This window comes from Antechinus flavipes, chromosome 6 (assembly GCF_016432865.1).
Source record: "Antechinus flavipes isolate AdamAnt ecotype Samford, QLD, Australia chromosome 6, AdamAnt_v2, whole genome shotgun sequence".
Lineage (NCBI taxonomy): Eukaryota > Metazoa > Chordata > Mammalia > Dasyuromorphia > Dasyuridae > Antechinus > Antechinus flavipes.
Window position 1 is genome coordinate 194,113,184 of NC_067403.1, and position 16,958 is coordinate 194,130,141.

Here is a 16,958-nt window from a genome sequence, read left to right on the forward strand (position 1 = left end):
TCTGTGGAATTAGGGAGGGGTCAGGGAGACTGGAAAACAAACTTGCACATCTACATGACCAAATACACAATGAGTGACCAGATAAGACTGGAGGAAATAAAATATCCTTTTTAGATATGCTAATAAGACAATCCAAGGGATTCAGAGAGGCTTACAAAGGTCTGACAATGGAGACAGGATATGATGATTAAAATTCCTGTTCCACTTCACTATCATTGGGCTGGAAAGTGGGCAATATACAGTTTAGTCACTTTTTTAGTGTAGTTCCAAACTGTTTTCCAGAAAAACTGCACCAAGTCACAATCCCATCAATGGTACATTAATGTGGACTCATTCTTCTTTTGAGATATTTGAAGGCAGAGTTTAGGATCCTTCCCTCCCTTCCCCAATTTTTTCTTTTTTAAACTGCACATTGACAATGTCTTTATCTGACTTTCTTTTACCTGTTCTCCAAGGTTTCTGGGGCTCTCATTATCCCACTTTTCCTCATGTGGACTCATTCCAGTTAATTAATGTTCCTCTCCAAACATGGCACTCAGAAGCAAATACAATTGTCCAGATGTAGTCTGAAACTTTTGTTCTAACTATATTTCAGAGCTTCAAACTAGAAAGTAAATTTTGTTTTAATTTCTTATTTTTTCCTTTAAAGCAAAAGTGCATTAAGGGAGTGGATCATGCCTGTTGTTTTTGGTTCTCCTCAGATCGTGGAACCACGTCCTACAAGGGATCTTAGAGATCATAAACCTCTCATTTATAAAGGAAAGTAAGGTCCAGAGAAGTTATTAAAATATTGAACCTCAGAGCTTTGAGAAGGGCCTTAGGAAACTCATTTAATTAGAAAATGGCACTCAGGATTCAAACCCAGATCCCTTGACTACAAATATTACAAAATCCACCCCAACCATTCATCCTTTGAAAATTATGTAGGGGATGTTGAGGTCTGAAATTTTCTCTACTCATCCTTCTCCTTCTCCTCCTTAGCACCCTTAATCTTCTATTTCTTCTGAATTTGCTGCAGTCTCTCTTTAGTTAGTCAACAAACATTTATTAAGAGCCTATTATGTGCTGCTCTGAAGTGGAAGCACAGAGTGTAGGTTTTCAAACATTACATTCTGCAATTATCCTCTGGGGAGTGATTTCCCAAACCTCTGGCACAATAAGCCATAGTTTAGCTCTTGGCTTATAGGAGACAATTAAAGTGGAATAGAAGGAACCCTGAACTTATATGCCAAATGACCTATGGTTGTGTCAAAGAGGGAAAGTAGGAAGCACCTACTAAGTATCAGTGCTAAGCACTTAATAGTCATCATTTATATAGTACTGTGTTAGGAACTGTACTAAGCACTTTACAAATTCTCACAATCCTGAGAGGCAGATAATAATTATCCATTTTATGGATGAGGAAACTGAGATAGATTAAGTGAAAGTGATTTGACCAGGTTCATACAATTGGTAAGTGTCTGAGATCACATTAGAACTCAGTTCTTTCTGACTCCATTCCCAGCAGTCTATCCACTTCCTCTTCTGGCTGCAATGGGGTATAGTAATTTTAATTTTGTGTGCCCTGAACAAATCACTTAACACCCCCAACACACACTCCTAAATTTAATCATCTGCAAAATGGTAACAATGATAATATTATTTACTTCATCAGGCTGTTATGAGTATTTTGCAAACTATACTCCAAACTATCACAGTATTAGAGCTGTTACAATTTGGAGCTGTTACAAGAAGTTACTTGGTGTTGCAAGCATGGGGAACTCAGTTGACGTGAGTATTCAATATAACTGAGCATGACTTTGCTGTTTCCTGGAATCTTGGAGATCTGCTTTTTAGAGCTTTCAGAAAACTCTGATCTTGCTCAGTACTACTGTTCATGTTGCTTATGGACTGTAATACCAAGACTCTGTGGAACAGTAAGCCAGGACAACTCACTTTACCATCCACTAGTAAAATTGATCTTGGGTAAGTTGCCCCTTTCTGATGTCTGTAAAAAAAGGAATGGGGTGGATTATTTTTGAGGTCCCTTCAGGCTTTAGTTCATATTCTATGACCCTTTCATACTCTGCTTGCCTTTACCGACCCTTCATTTGGTTCAGTTTAACATTTGATAACATATTTTTACTCTCCAGTTTCTATGCACTAAAGTTTGTCATCTGTTCATGGGAAAGGAGTTACTTCTTATCAGATCTCCCCCATAGCATAGCCTAACTCAGGTCAGGGCAGGAGAAACACAGGAAACACTGGCTGGACTAATTTCAAAACCATGTCAACCTGAATTTCCTGCATTTGCCTGTTTAACCTTTGGGTTTTCTTTCTTATTGTTAATTAAACAACAGAGATTCCCAGCAGGTATCCAACAATGATCAAGAACATTAGATGTAGGCTAATTTTACCTTAAGTTTCTCAATCTATCTTTGGAAGACATTTAAAAAAACCTAGAATATTAAAATGAGAACTACTTCCAGTAGCTATGAAGATGACTAAAGGCAGATGCTGTGTTTTTAAGAATTTGATCAACCATTGAAGATACCCTGTATCACAAAGAAATCATGAAAGAGGGAAAAGGACATGTGCAAAAATGTTTGTAGCAGCTTTTTTTTTGGTGGTGGCAAAGAATTGGAAATTGAGTGGATGCCCATCACTGGAGAATGGCTGAATAAGTTATAGTATATGAATGTTATGGATTATTGTTCTATAAGAAACAATCAGCAGGATGATTTCAGAGAGGTCTGGAGAGGCCTTACATGAACTTATGCTAAGTGAAGTGAGCAGAACCAAGAGAACACTGTACACAGCAACAAGATTGCATAATTTTGGAATTGGCTCTTTTCCACAATGAGGTGATTCAGGGCATTTCCAACAGTTTTGTGATGGAAAAAGCCATGTACATTCAGAGAGAGATCTATGGGGACTTAATGTGGATCACAACATAGTATTTTCACCTTTGCTGTTGTTTGCTTGCTTGTTTCTTTTTCCTCATTTTTTTCCCCATTTGATTTGGTTTTTCTTGTGCAGCATGATAAATAAGGAATATGTTTAAAAGAATTGTACATGTTTAACCTATATTGGATTATTTGATGTCTAGGGAAGAGGAGAGCTGGGGAGGCAGAGAAAAAAATTTGGAATACAAGGTTTTTCAAGGATGAATGTTGAAAACTATCTTTGCATGTATTTTGAAAAATAAAGTTATTATAAAAAACAAAAATGAATATCAAAAACTATCTTTACATGTATTTCAGAAAATGAAATACTATTGAGAAAAAAAATAAAAGGACAATATTAAAAAAAAAAAAAAAGAAATCCCAGGTCTGGATCACCAAAAAAAAAACCCCAAAAACACCAAACTCAAAAAAACTTTTACTATCTCATGGAGGTATTGTTTTTAAAAAATAATAATGGTAAATCTTAATACAGCAAGTAAATGTGAATTGTTATCATATTATCATCCCTCTATTATCATGATTATTTATCACATTACATTTTCTACCACCTAAAACTCTCTAGTTTTTATTTATGTTTCTTAGTTATGTCTGATTCTCTATGACCTCATTTGGAGTTCCTTGGCAAAGAAGCTAGAATGGTTTGCCATTTTCTTCTCCAGCTCATTTTACAGATAAGGAAACTGAGGCAAACAGGGTGAAGTGACTTGGTCAGCATCACAAAAGTAGTAAGTATCTGAGGCCAGATTTAAACTCAGGATGATGTCTTCTTGACTCTAAGCCCAGTACTTTATCCACTGAACCACTTAAGTGCTCATAAAACTCTAGTGGTTCACCATTAAGCCAGATAAAATGTGAAGCAGGAAGCAGGGCTCTGCTAAGAGGGACCAGTTGAACAGCTCTGGGTTTTTCCAATTAAAAAAAAAAAAACAGAAGATCATTAAATTATATTATATGTGAAGTTTCCTGGATAATGTATTTTAAAAAGTCACATTTCTAAGCTGTAAAGAAGGAGAAAAATGTGTTGCTGCTAAAAGTAGATAGATGAGTGTCTGCTCATAGAAGATGGATTTCCTGAGTGAATCCTTCAGTGCAGATCATTTAGTATTCAGCTCTTTTCTGCACCAGGAAGACTGATTCTAGACATCTCCAAAATAATGGTGGTACAGATGAGATAAAGTCCTGGTCTTGAAATCAGGAAGATGACTTCAAGACACTTAACAATGTAATTTTGTGTTAATGATCTCAGAAAAAAACCTCAAAAACCTCTGCCTGCCTCAGTTTTCTCATCTATAAATAGCACCGATCTCACTGGATCATTATGAGGTTAATATGAAATATTATCTGTAAATGCTTATGTAATGCCCTTTGCAAAATTTAGGCTATTATTAGACAGGGTGCATGGCACATAATAGGTGCTTAATGTTTATTGACTATCGTTCTTATAAGGGCCGGACAAAGCTGGGCATTTAGATATGTAAATTTTTACCAAACCCTTTATTCTTAATAGGCAAAGCATGTTTTTAGCTTTGTAACAAAAATTCGTTGCTATAAATCCTCTGCTAAAAACCCTAATGATTTATATGTATGGTTTGGAAATGAATTAGCTTCTCAAGGACATTGCCAGTAGAATTTGTAAGGCCTCCCAAACTTTAGAAGGGGCTTTGTTTATTGCCCAGGGCCCATCTAAGGATAGAAGGGTTTATCACTAGAACAATGGTCCTTAGGGGAGGAATTATGTCAGCTACCTAATCTCATGAAGACCATTTGCTAAGATCAGAAGTCTCATGTGGTCCCCCAAAATGTCTAATATTGAAGTATATTTGTGGGTTGTATCCGAAGAGATATTTATATGTGTATATATGTTTGCTCAAATACATATGAATATAAAATACTTTCCCAGTCTTATTTCACAAAACTTCTCTTATTCTGTCCTTCAAACTGGATTACTGGCTAATTCTTGAACTTAACATACCATCTTCTGCTCTCCATGCAAACATTCATACAAGCCATCCCTCATGCCTGGCATGTTCTTCCCTTTCTCCTCAGCAAGGTCTTTCAGAATTATTTATTTTCAAGGGGTAGTTCAGATGCTACCTCCTCCCCTGCTGCCTCTAGCTGAAAAGTCAATTCTTCCTCATATTCTAAGAGTACACTTCTTGCATTTTATACTCTTCATTTATACTATACCATTTAAAAAAATCTTGTATCCTGCCATATATTTGTTGTCGAATGATTAATTCCAGGTATTCACATGTAAAAATAGCACAGATGATTTTATAATGGTCACATAATGTATAAAAAAGAAAAATATTTTTCATTATTAAACAAATCAAGTTTTCTTGTACCACTTTGATGTCAATTATTTGGGAGAGGGGGAAAGAGAAATGCTTGAATACCTGATAGAGATAGAAGGCCTGAGGACATAAGATGATCACAGAAAGGAACCTTAGATCATTCAGTCCAAACCCTTTCTTTCACATATAAGGAAACCAAGTCCCTGGCAAAGGACTGATCTGCCCAAAATCTCACATGTAATAAGCTTCCAGAGAAGTGAGGACTCAAACTTCTGTTCTGATTCCCGGCCTCAAACACTTTGATCTTCACCACTCTTGTTTTCTCAGCCTGGAGAGGAGTCACAATCACTACACTGGAAGGATCAGAACAAAACAATGGCCTAGTGGAATTGCAGGGGCAGTCATGTGGGTTTTGCTTTTCAGCATTATTTGGAAGATGGGCTGTGATTGCTGAATGTTATCCACTGAGGAAACTAAAAAGCCCAAGGAAGAAGGCCAAATTCTTAGCTTTCTCCTACACGGTTTTTCTTTCTTTCTTTTTTTTTTTTCTACACTGTTTTTCTTGGGGAAAGAGAGTCAGCTGCAGTCAGATCTTTCACTCCAGAGCCTTGCTTCCCTCCCAGGCCTTCCCCACCCCCACTGCTATGTGTTCCAAAAGGCATATCGCCTTTGGGAACACAGGCGTTTTCCATGTTGCTCTGGAGCTGGTCCCTCCCCAATGAGTCATTAATTGGCTCTTGCCCCCTTTGAGGCCTTCCTCTGGCTGGTAGGAGAGACTGAACTGTCAGCCTGGAGATTTGATGGGGGAGGAGAGAATGCAGGAGGGTCCAATATCATCTATTTGGAAAAATGAGTTGGAAATCTTGACCTCATCAGTGGACTTTGGAAACAAGGCTTCTAGGAAATGCAGTTTCTAAGAGCAAAGAACTTTTACATTTTGCTTTTAAAAATTACATTAGGGACACCTGTAGTTCTTGCAAAGTAGAGGTATTGAAATTGAAAACTGAAAATTTCCACATTGGAAAAGAAACTCCAGATCATTTATTCCAACTCAGACTCAAATCATAAATCTTATTTTTTAACATCCCAATTAAACACTTCCAATGATGGGAAACTCACTGATTCCTTATATGGTAGCCTAATTCACTGTTGGTCAGTTTTGTTGGAAGGTTCTTTCTTATACTGAACCAGAATCAATGAGCAAGTACCGATTGTGTGCCAGACACTACTAGCACTGGGGATTTTGAAGACAAAAATGAAATAATCTTTGCCCTCAAGACATTTAATCTATCTGTGGAAGAAATATGTACCTATATCAGAATAGATAAAATAGATTCAAGATGATTTGGAAGGAAGAAGAAGGTACTAGTAGCTGGAGGATTAGGAAAGATGATTGTGAAGTTCTTTATGAAATTAAGCAGAAATCTGCTTTCTGGCAATTCCTTTTGGGGCAGTCATAGTCTACCAGGATAAAAAGAAACCATAGCTAACAAAGCTACTTAGGAACAGAATGAGATGAGTTCCTCCACAATAGTGGAGTTCAAGTGGAAATACAGATAGGACTCATGCTTTAGGACTGGATTAGATAGGTTCTAAGATTGAATGTCATCTTTTCCTTTATGGGAGCATTACCAGGAAATATATGAATCCCAAGGAGCAAGAGAAACATGAACACTCCCATCTTAGTGCAATATGGAACTGAGCAGATTTCCCAGCTTGGTCTCAGAGCCCATTCCTGATAGAACTGGTCAAGCTTGTGTAATCAGGAATGTTGAGTTCTGTTTTATTAGTTACCATCGGAATTCCTCTTTAATTAGAGTTTAGCGTTAGCACAGGGGGAATATCAAAGGACAAACATTCCATGCCGAGTTAATTGTCCCCAGAGAAAAAAGAAAAGTCTGCTGCAATGCAAACTTCGAATGTCTTGATTTAGAGTCTCCTCCCTCTCTTGGCGCCAAGTCCCCATTTGTTTTTAATCAGCCCATGATGGGAACAAAAGGGTCAGCGTCACATGGCTTGCACAAGAACAAGTCCTTTGGTTGGCTTGCTGCTGAGGAACATGAGCCCAAGAGTCTAGGATGAAAGGTGGGCTCAGTCTGCATCTTTGTGCAATGGAGAGCGGCTTCCCAATGACACTTTGCAAGATGACTGAGAGGAACCATGAGAACATTCTGCACACCCGGTCCCAAGAGAAATCCTCAATGTCAAATGGCTTGCCCAGGACGGAGAGTCTTGTAACAGTCCACTTCTCAAACGGTCCATTCCCATGCTCATCCTTAGTAAGGATCCACCACCTCCCCAGGTGGGTCTCTCTTCTCTTGCTCCTCCTTATGAATGGCAGATGGTTTGCTTTCTCCACTATTCTTAGTTCATTTTGTTGCTTGTGACTATATTCCCGGCCAGCAGGCAAAAAGAAGAGTAGAGTCTGTGTGAGGTCACTCTGAAATGTTTCTTGCTTGAAACCCAAGTGAGTTTAATACAATTTTTCATGTTTAATACAATTGAAAACAATACATTAATAATAACAGCTAGCATTTATACGGTGCCTATTATGTGCCAGGCACTGTGCTAAGCACTTTACAATGATTATGACAGAACAACCCTGGGAGGTAGGTGCTATTATTATCCCCATTTTACAGATGAGAAAACTGAGGCAAACTGATTAAGTGACTTGCCCAGGGTCACACAGCTAGTAAGTGTGGGAGGCTGGATTTGAACTCCAGGCCCCATGCTCTATTCATCAAACTATCTGGCTGCCTTAAGTCATGAGCTCTGTCACTCTATTACTAAGACTTCTCAAGTTGACTCAGCAATTATGAGACATAGTATCTTGTGCCCTGATCAATAAAAGTATTTCTGTCCATTTCCATAGTGATCTTTTCTAAATATTGTCATTGATCTATCCAGTTTGGCCACCAGGGAAGAAGTTCTTTAAGAACTGCTTAGGAAATGGAGTTGAGGGTGTGCTTATTTATGATGCTGTATTCACTCCTTGAGCACTCAGGTAGGGGAAGTTAATGAAAGAGAGGTGGGGAGTGAACCCAATTCACCTGCCTCAGGGAGGAATACAGAGCAAAACTATAACACAGGTTCAGAATAACATGCAGGACAGATGAAATTGAGGACCCCAGTTGGGTGGGCAGCTGTCAGTGGAAGTCAAGACCAACCATCCAAGTCTTTCTTTTCTCCTTCTGTCTCCAGGTTCAATTATTGCACCAAAATGCTAAGTCAGACAGGTGTCACCTGGGCCCTGAGTAGCCATAGGGATGCTGAAGAAGCAGGCTCTTGTGACCAGGCAAGACGTGGGTGTAATAGTGCTCAACCAAGCTTCCGATGCTCACGAACAAAAGCTCTCCCTCAAGGTAAAATCTGGAGTCCTGGGAAAAGAACATAAAGATAATGGTCATCTCTGGGATCTATTTCTTGCCCTCTGATGTACACAAAAACCTTGGGGGAAGCATTAGTTGAGGGGTGAATTAGCTCTTTATCTATGGGTGCAGCATTGCCTTTCACTGGCAGGTTTGAAGCACATACATGGTTGGAAGGGAACAAAGGAGAGAAAAGAATGAAAGGAAGATCAGGATAGAGGAAAAGGACAAGAAAAGGGGAAAGTAATGTCACAAAGGGGGAATAGAAGAAAGGACATGGAAGAGGAATGGGGAAAAAGGATTCCAAGCCTGGAATTTCTATAGAGCCAAAAGAAAGGAGAAAGGGATGGGAAAAGAGGAAGAAGGAGGAGAGAGATGAAGACAGAAAAGGAGAAAAAAGAAACAGGAAAAGAGTCAGATTATGTTAACAGCAGGGAGAGTTTGTAATATTTTCTCTCCCCCAATTCTTTTTTTCTTTTCAGTTTTAAAATTATTTATTTATTCATTTTATTTTTGATCTGTAGAATAAAACAAAGCATCCCTATAACAATATACTTTTTTATTTCATTTTTTTTACATAACATAATTTTAAAAGATGATTGCACACGAAACCTTGTGAAGTTAGTTATTGCAAGAAATCTCTATTTTACAGGGGAGGAACTAAGAATCAGAGCAGCAAAGGCTCAGTAAATTTTAGAACTGGGAGAGGAACCTTTGTCCTATAGCCTGGTGAATCTGATTCTAGTTCCCCAGTAGCCAAATCTCATCCAGAAAGTTGAATCATCACAACATTTTGGCATATCAAGTGGATCAAGAGTTAGGTTTATAATCAGGATGACCAGGATTCAAATCCTGCCTTTGATTCTTACTGGCTGGGTAACCACTGGCAAGTTACTTAGCCTTCTCTGAGTCCGTTTCCTCATTTCTTCAGTGGGGGGAATGAGAGGAAAAACATAAGAGCTATGGTGACTGTCTCACAGAGTTGTTTTGAGACTTGAATGAAATAATACTTGTGAAGCGTTTTGCAAATTCCAAAGTGCTACACAAACATTAGTCACCCATCATCCTGGTGATCTCCTCCAATTCTAAAAGAAATCTTTTAGTCTTCTCTGTAGCACCAATCCCAACATTGGTTCTTAGCTTCCTTCCTTAGCTCTAGTGGGAGCCCAGACACCAGAGCTTTTACTTGGAGTTGAGCCATATGATTTAGATCAGTGCTCCCTTCTGCCTCAGGGATTCCCAAGGCATCTACTGGATCTATGTGACAAAGTAAGTATGAGATGAGATATCACAGATGTGAGATAGCCCAGTAAAGAAAACACAAAACACAAAGGATTCCTGCTGTAAAATCTCCTCCAATCGCCTGCACAATCAGACTAACAGTTCTAGCTTAAGGCTTGGTGGCAGGAAAACAAGAGACTTTGATTTCTTGAGACTTGTAAACAACATCTCTCACCTTTTCAAAAATCCGGTAGTTTCTCACTTTGTTAAAGGATTCATCCCACACAACCAAAACCTGAATTTAAGAGGGGGAAAAAAAGAGTTATCAAAAAGTCAGTTCATGGAAGTCCTACAGAGAGCAATTTGGTATAGGGGATTTGTAGGAGTAGAAAAGGAGAGATATTAAAGAAAGTGGGTTTTCAGCTGACACCAGTGGGAGGCTTCAGCAGAGTAAGGAGCTCAAGGCCTAAGTTCTAGTCCTATCCCTGCGACATTTTCCTTACTCTGTTTGACCTTGGATCCAACTACTGACTGGATCGTATTTGTAGATATCCCTTGAATTAGTGCTATTAGTATCTCCAATTTAAAAAATAAAGGTACCAAGCTTCTAAGAAATTAAGTGCCTTTGGCCAGTTAAGTAACAAATGCCAACATCAGGTTTTTTTTTTTTTTTTTTTTTTTTTGATAAGAGAAGGGTTTGGATTAGATAATCCATCTTGCCTTCTTTGGGTCTGAGATGCTGCTTTCTAATCTTTAAGGCTGGCAGAGAAAAGAGGCAAAGACTGAGGATTTCAGTCTCCTGCCCCAAAATACCCTGCCAACTCTATTCCTCATTTTATTTTTTACCCCCTACAGCCTGAATGGTTGGGTAACTCACTGGAAATGACTTTAAAAAAAAAAAAAACTGGTTTTGCTCCTGGCAAGTAAGAAGAAAAATTGATTGCCTTATTATGAATTTTATTATTGACATCAGTAATAATATCAATATTATCTTTTCTGTTAGATTTACTTCTAAGAAGCTCAGGTTCCAATCTGTAAAATAAGGATACCTATACTATTTGTCTTCATAAGGGTTTTGTGAGAAAAGCACTTTGCAAACTTTAAAGTGATCTATAAATGTTGACTATTACAATTATTAGATTATCTTCAAGAAGGCACAGATTGTGCCTTATTTGCCTTTCCATCTTCCCCAATGTCTAGGCATAGGGCTCTGAACATAAGCATGTACTTAATACTTGTTGAATGATTGAATATATTGAATTGAATATGAACATATTGTGGTGTATTACCTTTCCTGTCTTCGAAGAATTCCTAATACAGTAGAGTCCATCTTGTGGTTGTCCCCTAGGATCAGTGGCTTTAAACAAGCTAAAACAGAAGATAGTAACTGTAAGGACTTCATCGAACATTTCCAAATGTAGCTTCCTTGCCCTGAATTGCTAAAGCAGAAGAGATAGGCTGTAAGCCCACACTATTGAATGCTACCATAATGTTTTCAAATAATACCACAGCTGGTAGTTAATACCTTTTCCTTTTCCTGTTAGTTTTGTTTTGAACTACACATGCCTGGGACTTAACAGGACTGTGCTATATAAGCTTAAATATTATTTTAAAAGTTCAGTTGGTTTCCATGATAATGGCATCATCCCATTTCCTAATCTCAGCTATAAAACTGCTTCCTACCAGGGTTTCCTGTGGAAAGAAAGCAGTTTCTGGTATTACCACCTGTTTTTTTTTCCAGAAAGAACAATAATAGTGCCCCAGAGTTGAAAGGGACCTTAGGGGTCACCTCGTTCAAAGTATTCCTGAGCATTCATGAATCCTTTCTGTCCCAGGCATCCAAACACAGCAGAAAATATGCTGGACTGAAAGTGCAGAGATCTGGGTTCAAACTGCAGTTCTACCATCTATTACCTGAATGACATTGAACAAATCCATTCACATTTCTAAGTATCAGTCCCCTCAACTGTAAAATGAAATCAGCCTAAATGGCTTCAACATCTCTAAATCTATTATGCAACTACATCCAACAAGGAGTTACTCCGCCTCTGCTTGAAGAGGCCTCAATGATGGGGAACTACCCCAACAAGACAGTCCAGTTCGATTTCAGACAACTCTTAAGTGTTTGGAGATTCTTTCATAGATTGACTCCAAATTAGCTTCCTTATCACCTCCATCCATTCTTCTTATTTCTGTCTAACAGACAAGAGTTCCATATCTAAGCTCTTTAAATATAATAATTGGAATTAAGCATACTTTTCCACTTCATAGGATTCCGTGGTGTTGACAAAGATGGAGCTAGGCAGCGGCACCTGGAAGAAAGAGGAAGGCAAGTATATACAGTATGAATACAATGTATACAGTGTATACAGTAAGAACACACATTAAACACATGCACATGGTTGATAACAATCTCCTCCTTGGTCCTCATACAGTTTCATGTACTGTAATTCTCTGATGCATTTATCACATGAGATTCTGTACTATAGGATTTGTGTTTATATCTCAAACCCCTACTAGACTGAAAACTTCATGAGAAATCTCCTTCATGACTTTTCTTAATTTTGTATTTCCCCCATTGCCTTGCACAGTACTCTGAATACAGTGGAAGTTTATGAACTATTTGGCAAATGTTTTCTTGAATGAAGGCACACTGATGAATGAATTCTGTAATCTATGCCCAGACACTTGGGACTCGTCCATTTAGTAGTAAATGCTTTCCTCTGGCTGTCTCTCCTTACACCATTAACTTACTGGAGTACCCTTTTATGACTAACTGTTAAAGGAACCAACTTCCTATGAATCATTCCCAAACTCTCCAAACTGGATCGCTCCTTTTCTTGAGTTTTCCTTATATCATCTTCCTATCTTTTTTAGACAATGATGCTCTAATTTGCATTATTGTGTCTTGGCCTTGGTTTCCATACTAGTTTGAAAATTCCATTACGACAGTAAATATGTCTGATTCATTTTTGTATGTCCTTCAGTGCTTAGCTCAGTACTTGCACAAAATAGGTGCCTAATGTTTACTGAGTCAGTATATCTGTATATGTGTATGCGTGCACACACACATCCCCACAAGTTATTTATTTAGAAATCTCATTATAAAACTTTCCATGCTGCTCTATCCACTCTATGAATAGAGACAGTAAAACTTCCCTTTGGAGAAGAACACAGGCAAACTAGAGTAATATCCTAATGCCCAGCTTTGATTGTGTTATTATTCTGCTTAATAACCTTCAATGTCTCCCAACTATCTACAGAATAAAGTTGAAATTCTTTAAGCTGGCACTCGAGACTCTCTTTGATCTGGGACTACTTGATCTTTCTAGTCTTATCTCATGTAACTCCCTAAAACATTAAACTACGGAACTTGCCAAACTGGATTATTCATCATTCTTCAATCTTATTCTACCCAGACTAGATACCATTTCCTGCCCAACCTCCCTGCTAGGACTGTTCCCTTCCTTTCATGAATAAACTGTACCTTTTCATAGTCTTCATCTGAATCCTCGCAGCTTGTATCAAACTTAGTTGAGAGTGAAGGTTTCTCAAAGGAAAAGCTTCTGAAACTCTGTCCATCTGGTGGGGATCTCCTGGAAAGAATAATTCAACTGTGAACACTGCTTATTACCATAACTAACACTCTCCTCAATAAGTCCACTTGTAGAATGCCAGAGCTAGAAGGGTCTTTACAGATGATCTAGTTTAGTCCTCCTCTCATTTGGAAACCTGTCCAAGATCACACAGCAATGTCATGGAAACCTGGGGACTAGAATTCAGATCTTCCAGTGTCTTTCTTTTCTTCCATACTGCCACCCAGTGTAAGGGTCTTCACTGAGTTCTGAGATGGCACATTGTAGCCCTGGGACTTGTGTTATTGACCACTTAAGAGTCAACATACCAAGCTAAGTATCTCTAGATAGTCTTGATTTGAAAAGACATTTTCCTCTTCCTCTGAATATGTTCTGAAAGCCAATGTAATGTAAACTGTCTGGGAACTCATAGGTGTTGCAATGGAGAGAATACTCAACAAAGGGCTCACAAAGACCCAAGTTCAAATCCAGTCTCAGATATTTCCTAGCTGTCTAATACTGGACAAGTCACTTTAACCTGTCTGCCTCAGTTTCCTTATCTATAAAACAGCAATAATAATAGTTCCTGTATTTTCTAGGGTTGTGAAAATAAAATGAGCTAATATTCGTAAAATGTTTTGTAAACCTTAAAGCACTAGATAAATGCTTCCCATGATTATTACTAAGGGAAATTAAAAAATTAGCTGTTGAAAACTTAAATTCAAGATATACTATTTTGATTGCATTAATCTTTATGGTGCAATTTCAGGAAGTTTGGCTGTAGGGACTGTGGAATTCACTCTCTTCTTCTGTGCCTCTATTAGACATATATCCTATCCATTTAAATAGCAATCTCTCTATGCCTTAATGGACAGGATTGAATAGTTGTTTTGATTGGGAAAACCAAACAAACAAAACTAAAAATCAAAAAACTTCAGCTAGAGGTCAAACTACTGAGAAGAAAAGAGGCACAGAAAAAGACAGTATTATGGGGTTGAAAGAACACTTGGGGTCAGAATACCTGGATTTAAATAAGGCTTGCACTAGATCATTTTGGCGTTTTCTTCCAATTTTGAAATTTTATGTGAGGCTTCCTGGGAGTCTCAATTCAAACACTAAGCACTATGGGTCTTAGTTTTCTCATTGGTACAGATGAAGAAGATGAAAAAAAAGAGAAGATCTTTAAGATCCCTTACTGCTCTTCTTCTTTGTGATTTTGTGATCTTGGGTTCTACTGATTGTCTACTTACTAGCTTTGTAATTGTAGGCAAGTCATTTTCATTTCCTGAACCTCAGTTTCCTTATCTGTTAAATGAGGCTGCTTAGATTTTCTCCCCAGAATTACTGTGAGGACAGAGCTTTGTAAACCATAAACCCAACTTGTTATTCAAAGATCTGTGATTTTTGTCATAGTGGGTCTGCTCAGGCAAATCCTAACTCTTTTACGACATTAGGGATAGTTTTTGTGAGCTGCTCTGGCAAAAAGCTAGAAGCCATCGTGAGTCTCTCTGAATTTAGTTAGGTTGATCCCTGAAAGACAAGTGTATTCCTAGAACCATAAATGATGTCTTTTCAAATAGACTGGGTCCTGTCAGAAGTTGTACTCTGCCAGGAAATCCATAAGCCATAAAAGCCCTATGCAAACACGTGTCTTCATTATCTCAAGTTCAGTGGGACTATGAAAGTGCCAACTAACTTCTTGGTGGTAGGGGAGATTTCCATGTAAAAAATAACTAACCTATGATTATGTTTCTAGATGACTATTAACTAAAGCAAGGGACTCCTACTGTTAATGGTAAAATAAAGAATTTGCTTTTGAAAGGTTGATTAATAATTAAGATGTTATATTAATGATCAGTGCTTAATTTAGTTTTTTTTTCAACATAGACTTGTGATTTCATTAATGTGGAGAATGACCAGTACAGAAGCCACTGCAGATAGGATCAGCACCTTGTGTGCAATTTAGATACTCAAAACTGCCTGGGATATTGAAGGCTTAAGTGATTTGGCCAAGGCCACACAGTCATGTCAAAAGTGGGATGGCTACCTACAAGCAAAAGGCATTATTATTATGGATTGCAATAATTTCCAGTATCTATCTCATCAATTAAAAACTAATTAATAATAGTATTTCTAATAACTAAAAAATATTCAACACATAAGAAGTACACTCTGGAAAGCATTTCTAATAGGCTTCCTGACATTCGCATCTTTCAGATTTTTCTGATTAAAAATGAAATAATGGTAATACCAATTCTTTCAGAAAGATCTAATTATCCACAGATGTGTAAGGATTCATACAATTTATGTTAATCATGCACACCTCACCCCCCATCATTATCAGTGCAGTATTATAAAAGAATTAATGATGGTCGGAAAAAAGGATTTCCATGAAACATGTGATCCCATCTCTTAAGTTTTGACTGAAAGATGACAATTTCCAGTGAAGGGTTAAGCCTTCAATGCCAACTTACTGTAGTTGAGGAAGTGGAGGTTTTTCAATTCTGGGTTTCAGTTCTGGCACAGAATGCTTAGGTGTCAAGACCGGTGGTTTGGGAGTCACAGGGGGCACAAAGAGTCCAGGTTTAATAGCTTCTCTTACAGGCGGTAACTCTCCCACCTTTATCAATTTGGGTTTATTGGTTGGGATTGGAGGGGGCTCAGTCAGAGGCAATCCTTGAAATGCTCCTCGAGGAGACAAGTGGATAGATTTTAACTTGTCGCAGTTTTTGGAAGTATTCAGAAGGTGACTGACAGATGCGACCTCTGGAGAAGCTGGTTTTCTGAAGCTGGGCATAGGAGGTAGATTTCCCAGGGGTGGATCACTCTGTCTTCGACTGGGAGAGGGCACTTTCAGATTGGGCTCTGGCCTCCAAGAAGAGATCACTTCTCTTTTCAGGTCCTCAGGATTGATTTCTGGCAGGCCTCTTTTGGGAGGTGGGGGAGGGTGAAGAGGTGTAGAGCCCTTGCTGGAAAACGAGTGGGACCGCTGTGTTTCTGAGTAGGCTGGTTTTCTTGGAGTGGGGATCGGAGGTGGGGGATAAGTTGGTGGGTGAATCATAATATCTGCAAAGTAAAAAGCAAACCCTCTTTCAAAGAAAGTTACTGACTGCTTTACTCAAGGTGATATAGTAAAAAAAAGGCACTATATTAGGAGTTGGGAGACTTGGTTTGAAATACAGCCTTGCCACTTACTATCTGTGTGGATTTACAAGATTCTTTATGAAGCTAAATCTATGACTCTGTGAACTCAAAAAATTAAAATCATCTTGAAGGAGATACAAAATTTATATAAGATATAGTCTTTTTTCATGGGGCTTAAAGTTTAGTACAGTGATAAGAATGATATGCAACAATATATAAATGCATCAATGATGGTACAAAACAAAAGGTTACTAAGAGATCTGAGAAGATACATATAAAGTGGGGACAATGTATCAGGGAAGCCTTCCCAGAGGAGGTAGCATTTGAGTTGGGCTTTAGAAGATGGGTACAGATTCAAGGGAGAGACATTTTAGACATAAGGGAAGGCATGAGCAAAGATAGAAGCGAGAA

General features: G+C 38.2%; 1 protein-coding gene across 4 annotated transcripts in view; it reads right to left on the reverse strand.

The window, feature by feature from the left end:
- Window positions 1-6,993: 6,993 nt before the first annotated feature.
- Window positions 6,994-16,958, reverse strand: part of SH3BP2 (SH3 domain binding protein 2) — a 109,909-nt gene continuing 99,944 nt past the window's right edge. For all 4 annotated transcript variants that reach the window (XM_051966511.1, XM_051966512.1, XM_051966510.1 and 1 more), the window contains 6 exons: window positions 15,878-16,469; window positions 13,316-13,424; window positions 12,085-12,140; window positions 11,118-11,196; window positions 10,064-10,123; window positions 6,994-8,616 (listed from right to left, as the gene is read on the reverse strand). In XM_051966511.1, coding sequence (XP_051822471.1) covers window positions 8,479-8,616; window positions 10,064-10,123; window positions 11,118-11,196; window positions 12,085-12,140; window positions 13,316-13,424; window positions 15,878-16,469 — 1,034 coding nt within the window. In that variant the 3' untranslated portion in view covers window positions 6,994-8,478. The remainder of the gene's footprint in view (window positions 8,617-10,063; window positions 10,124-11,117; window positions 11,197-12,084; window positions 12,141-13,315; window positions 13,425-15,877; window positions 16,470-16,958) is intronic.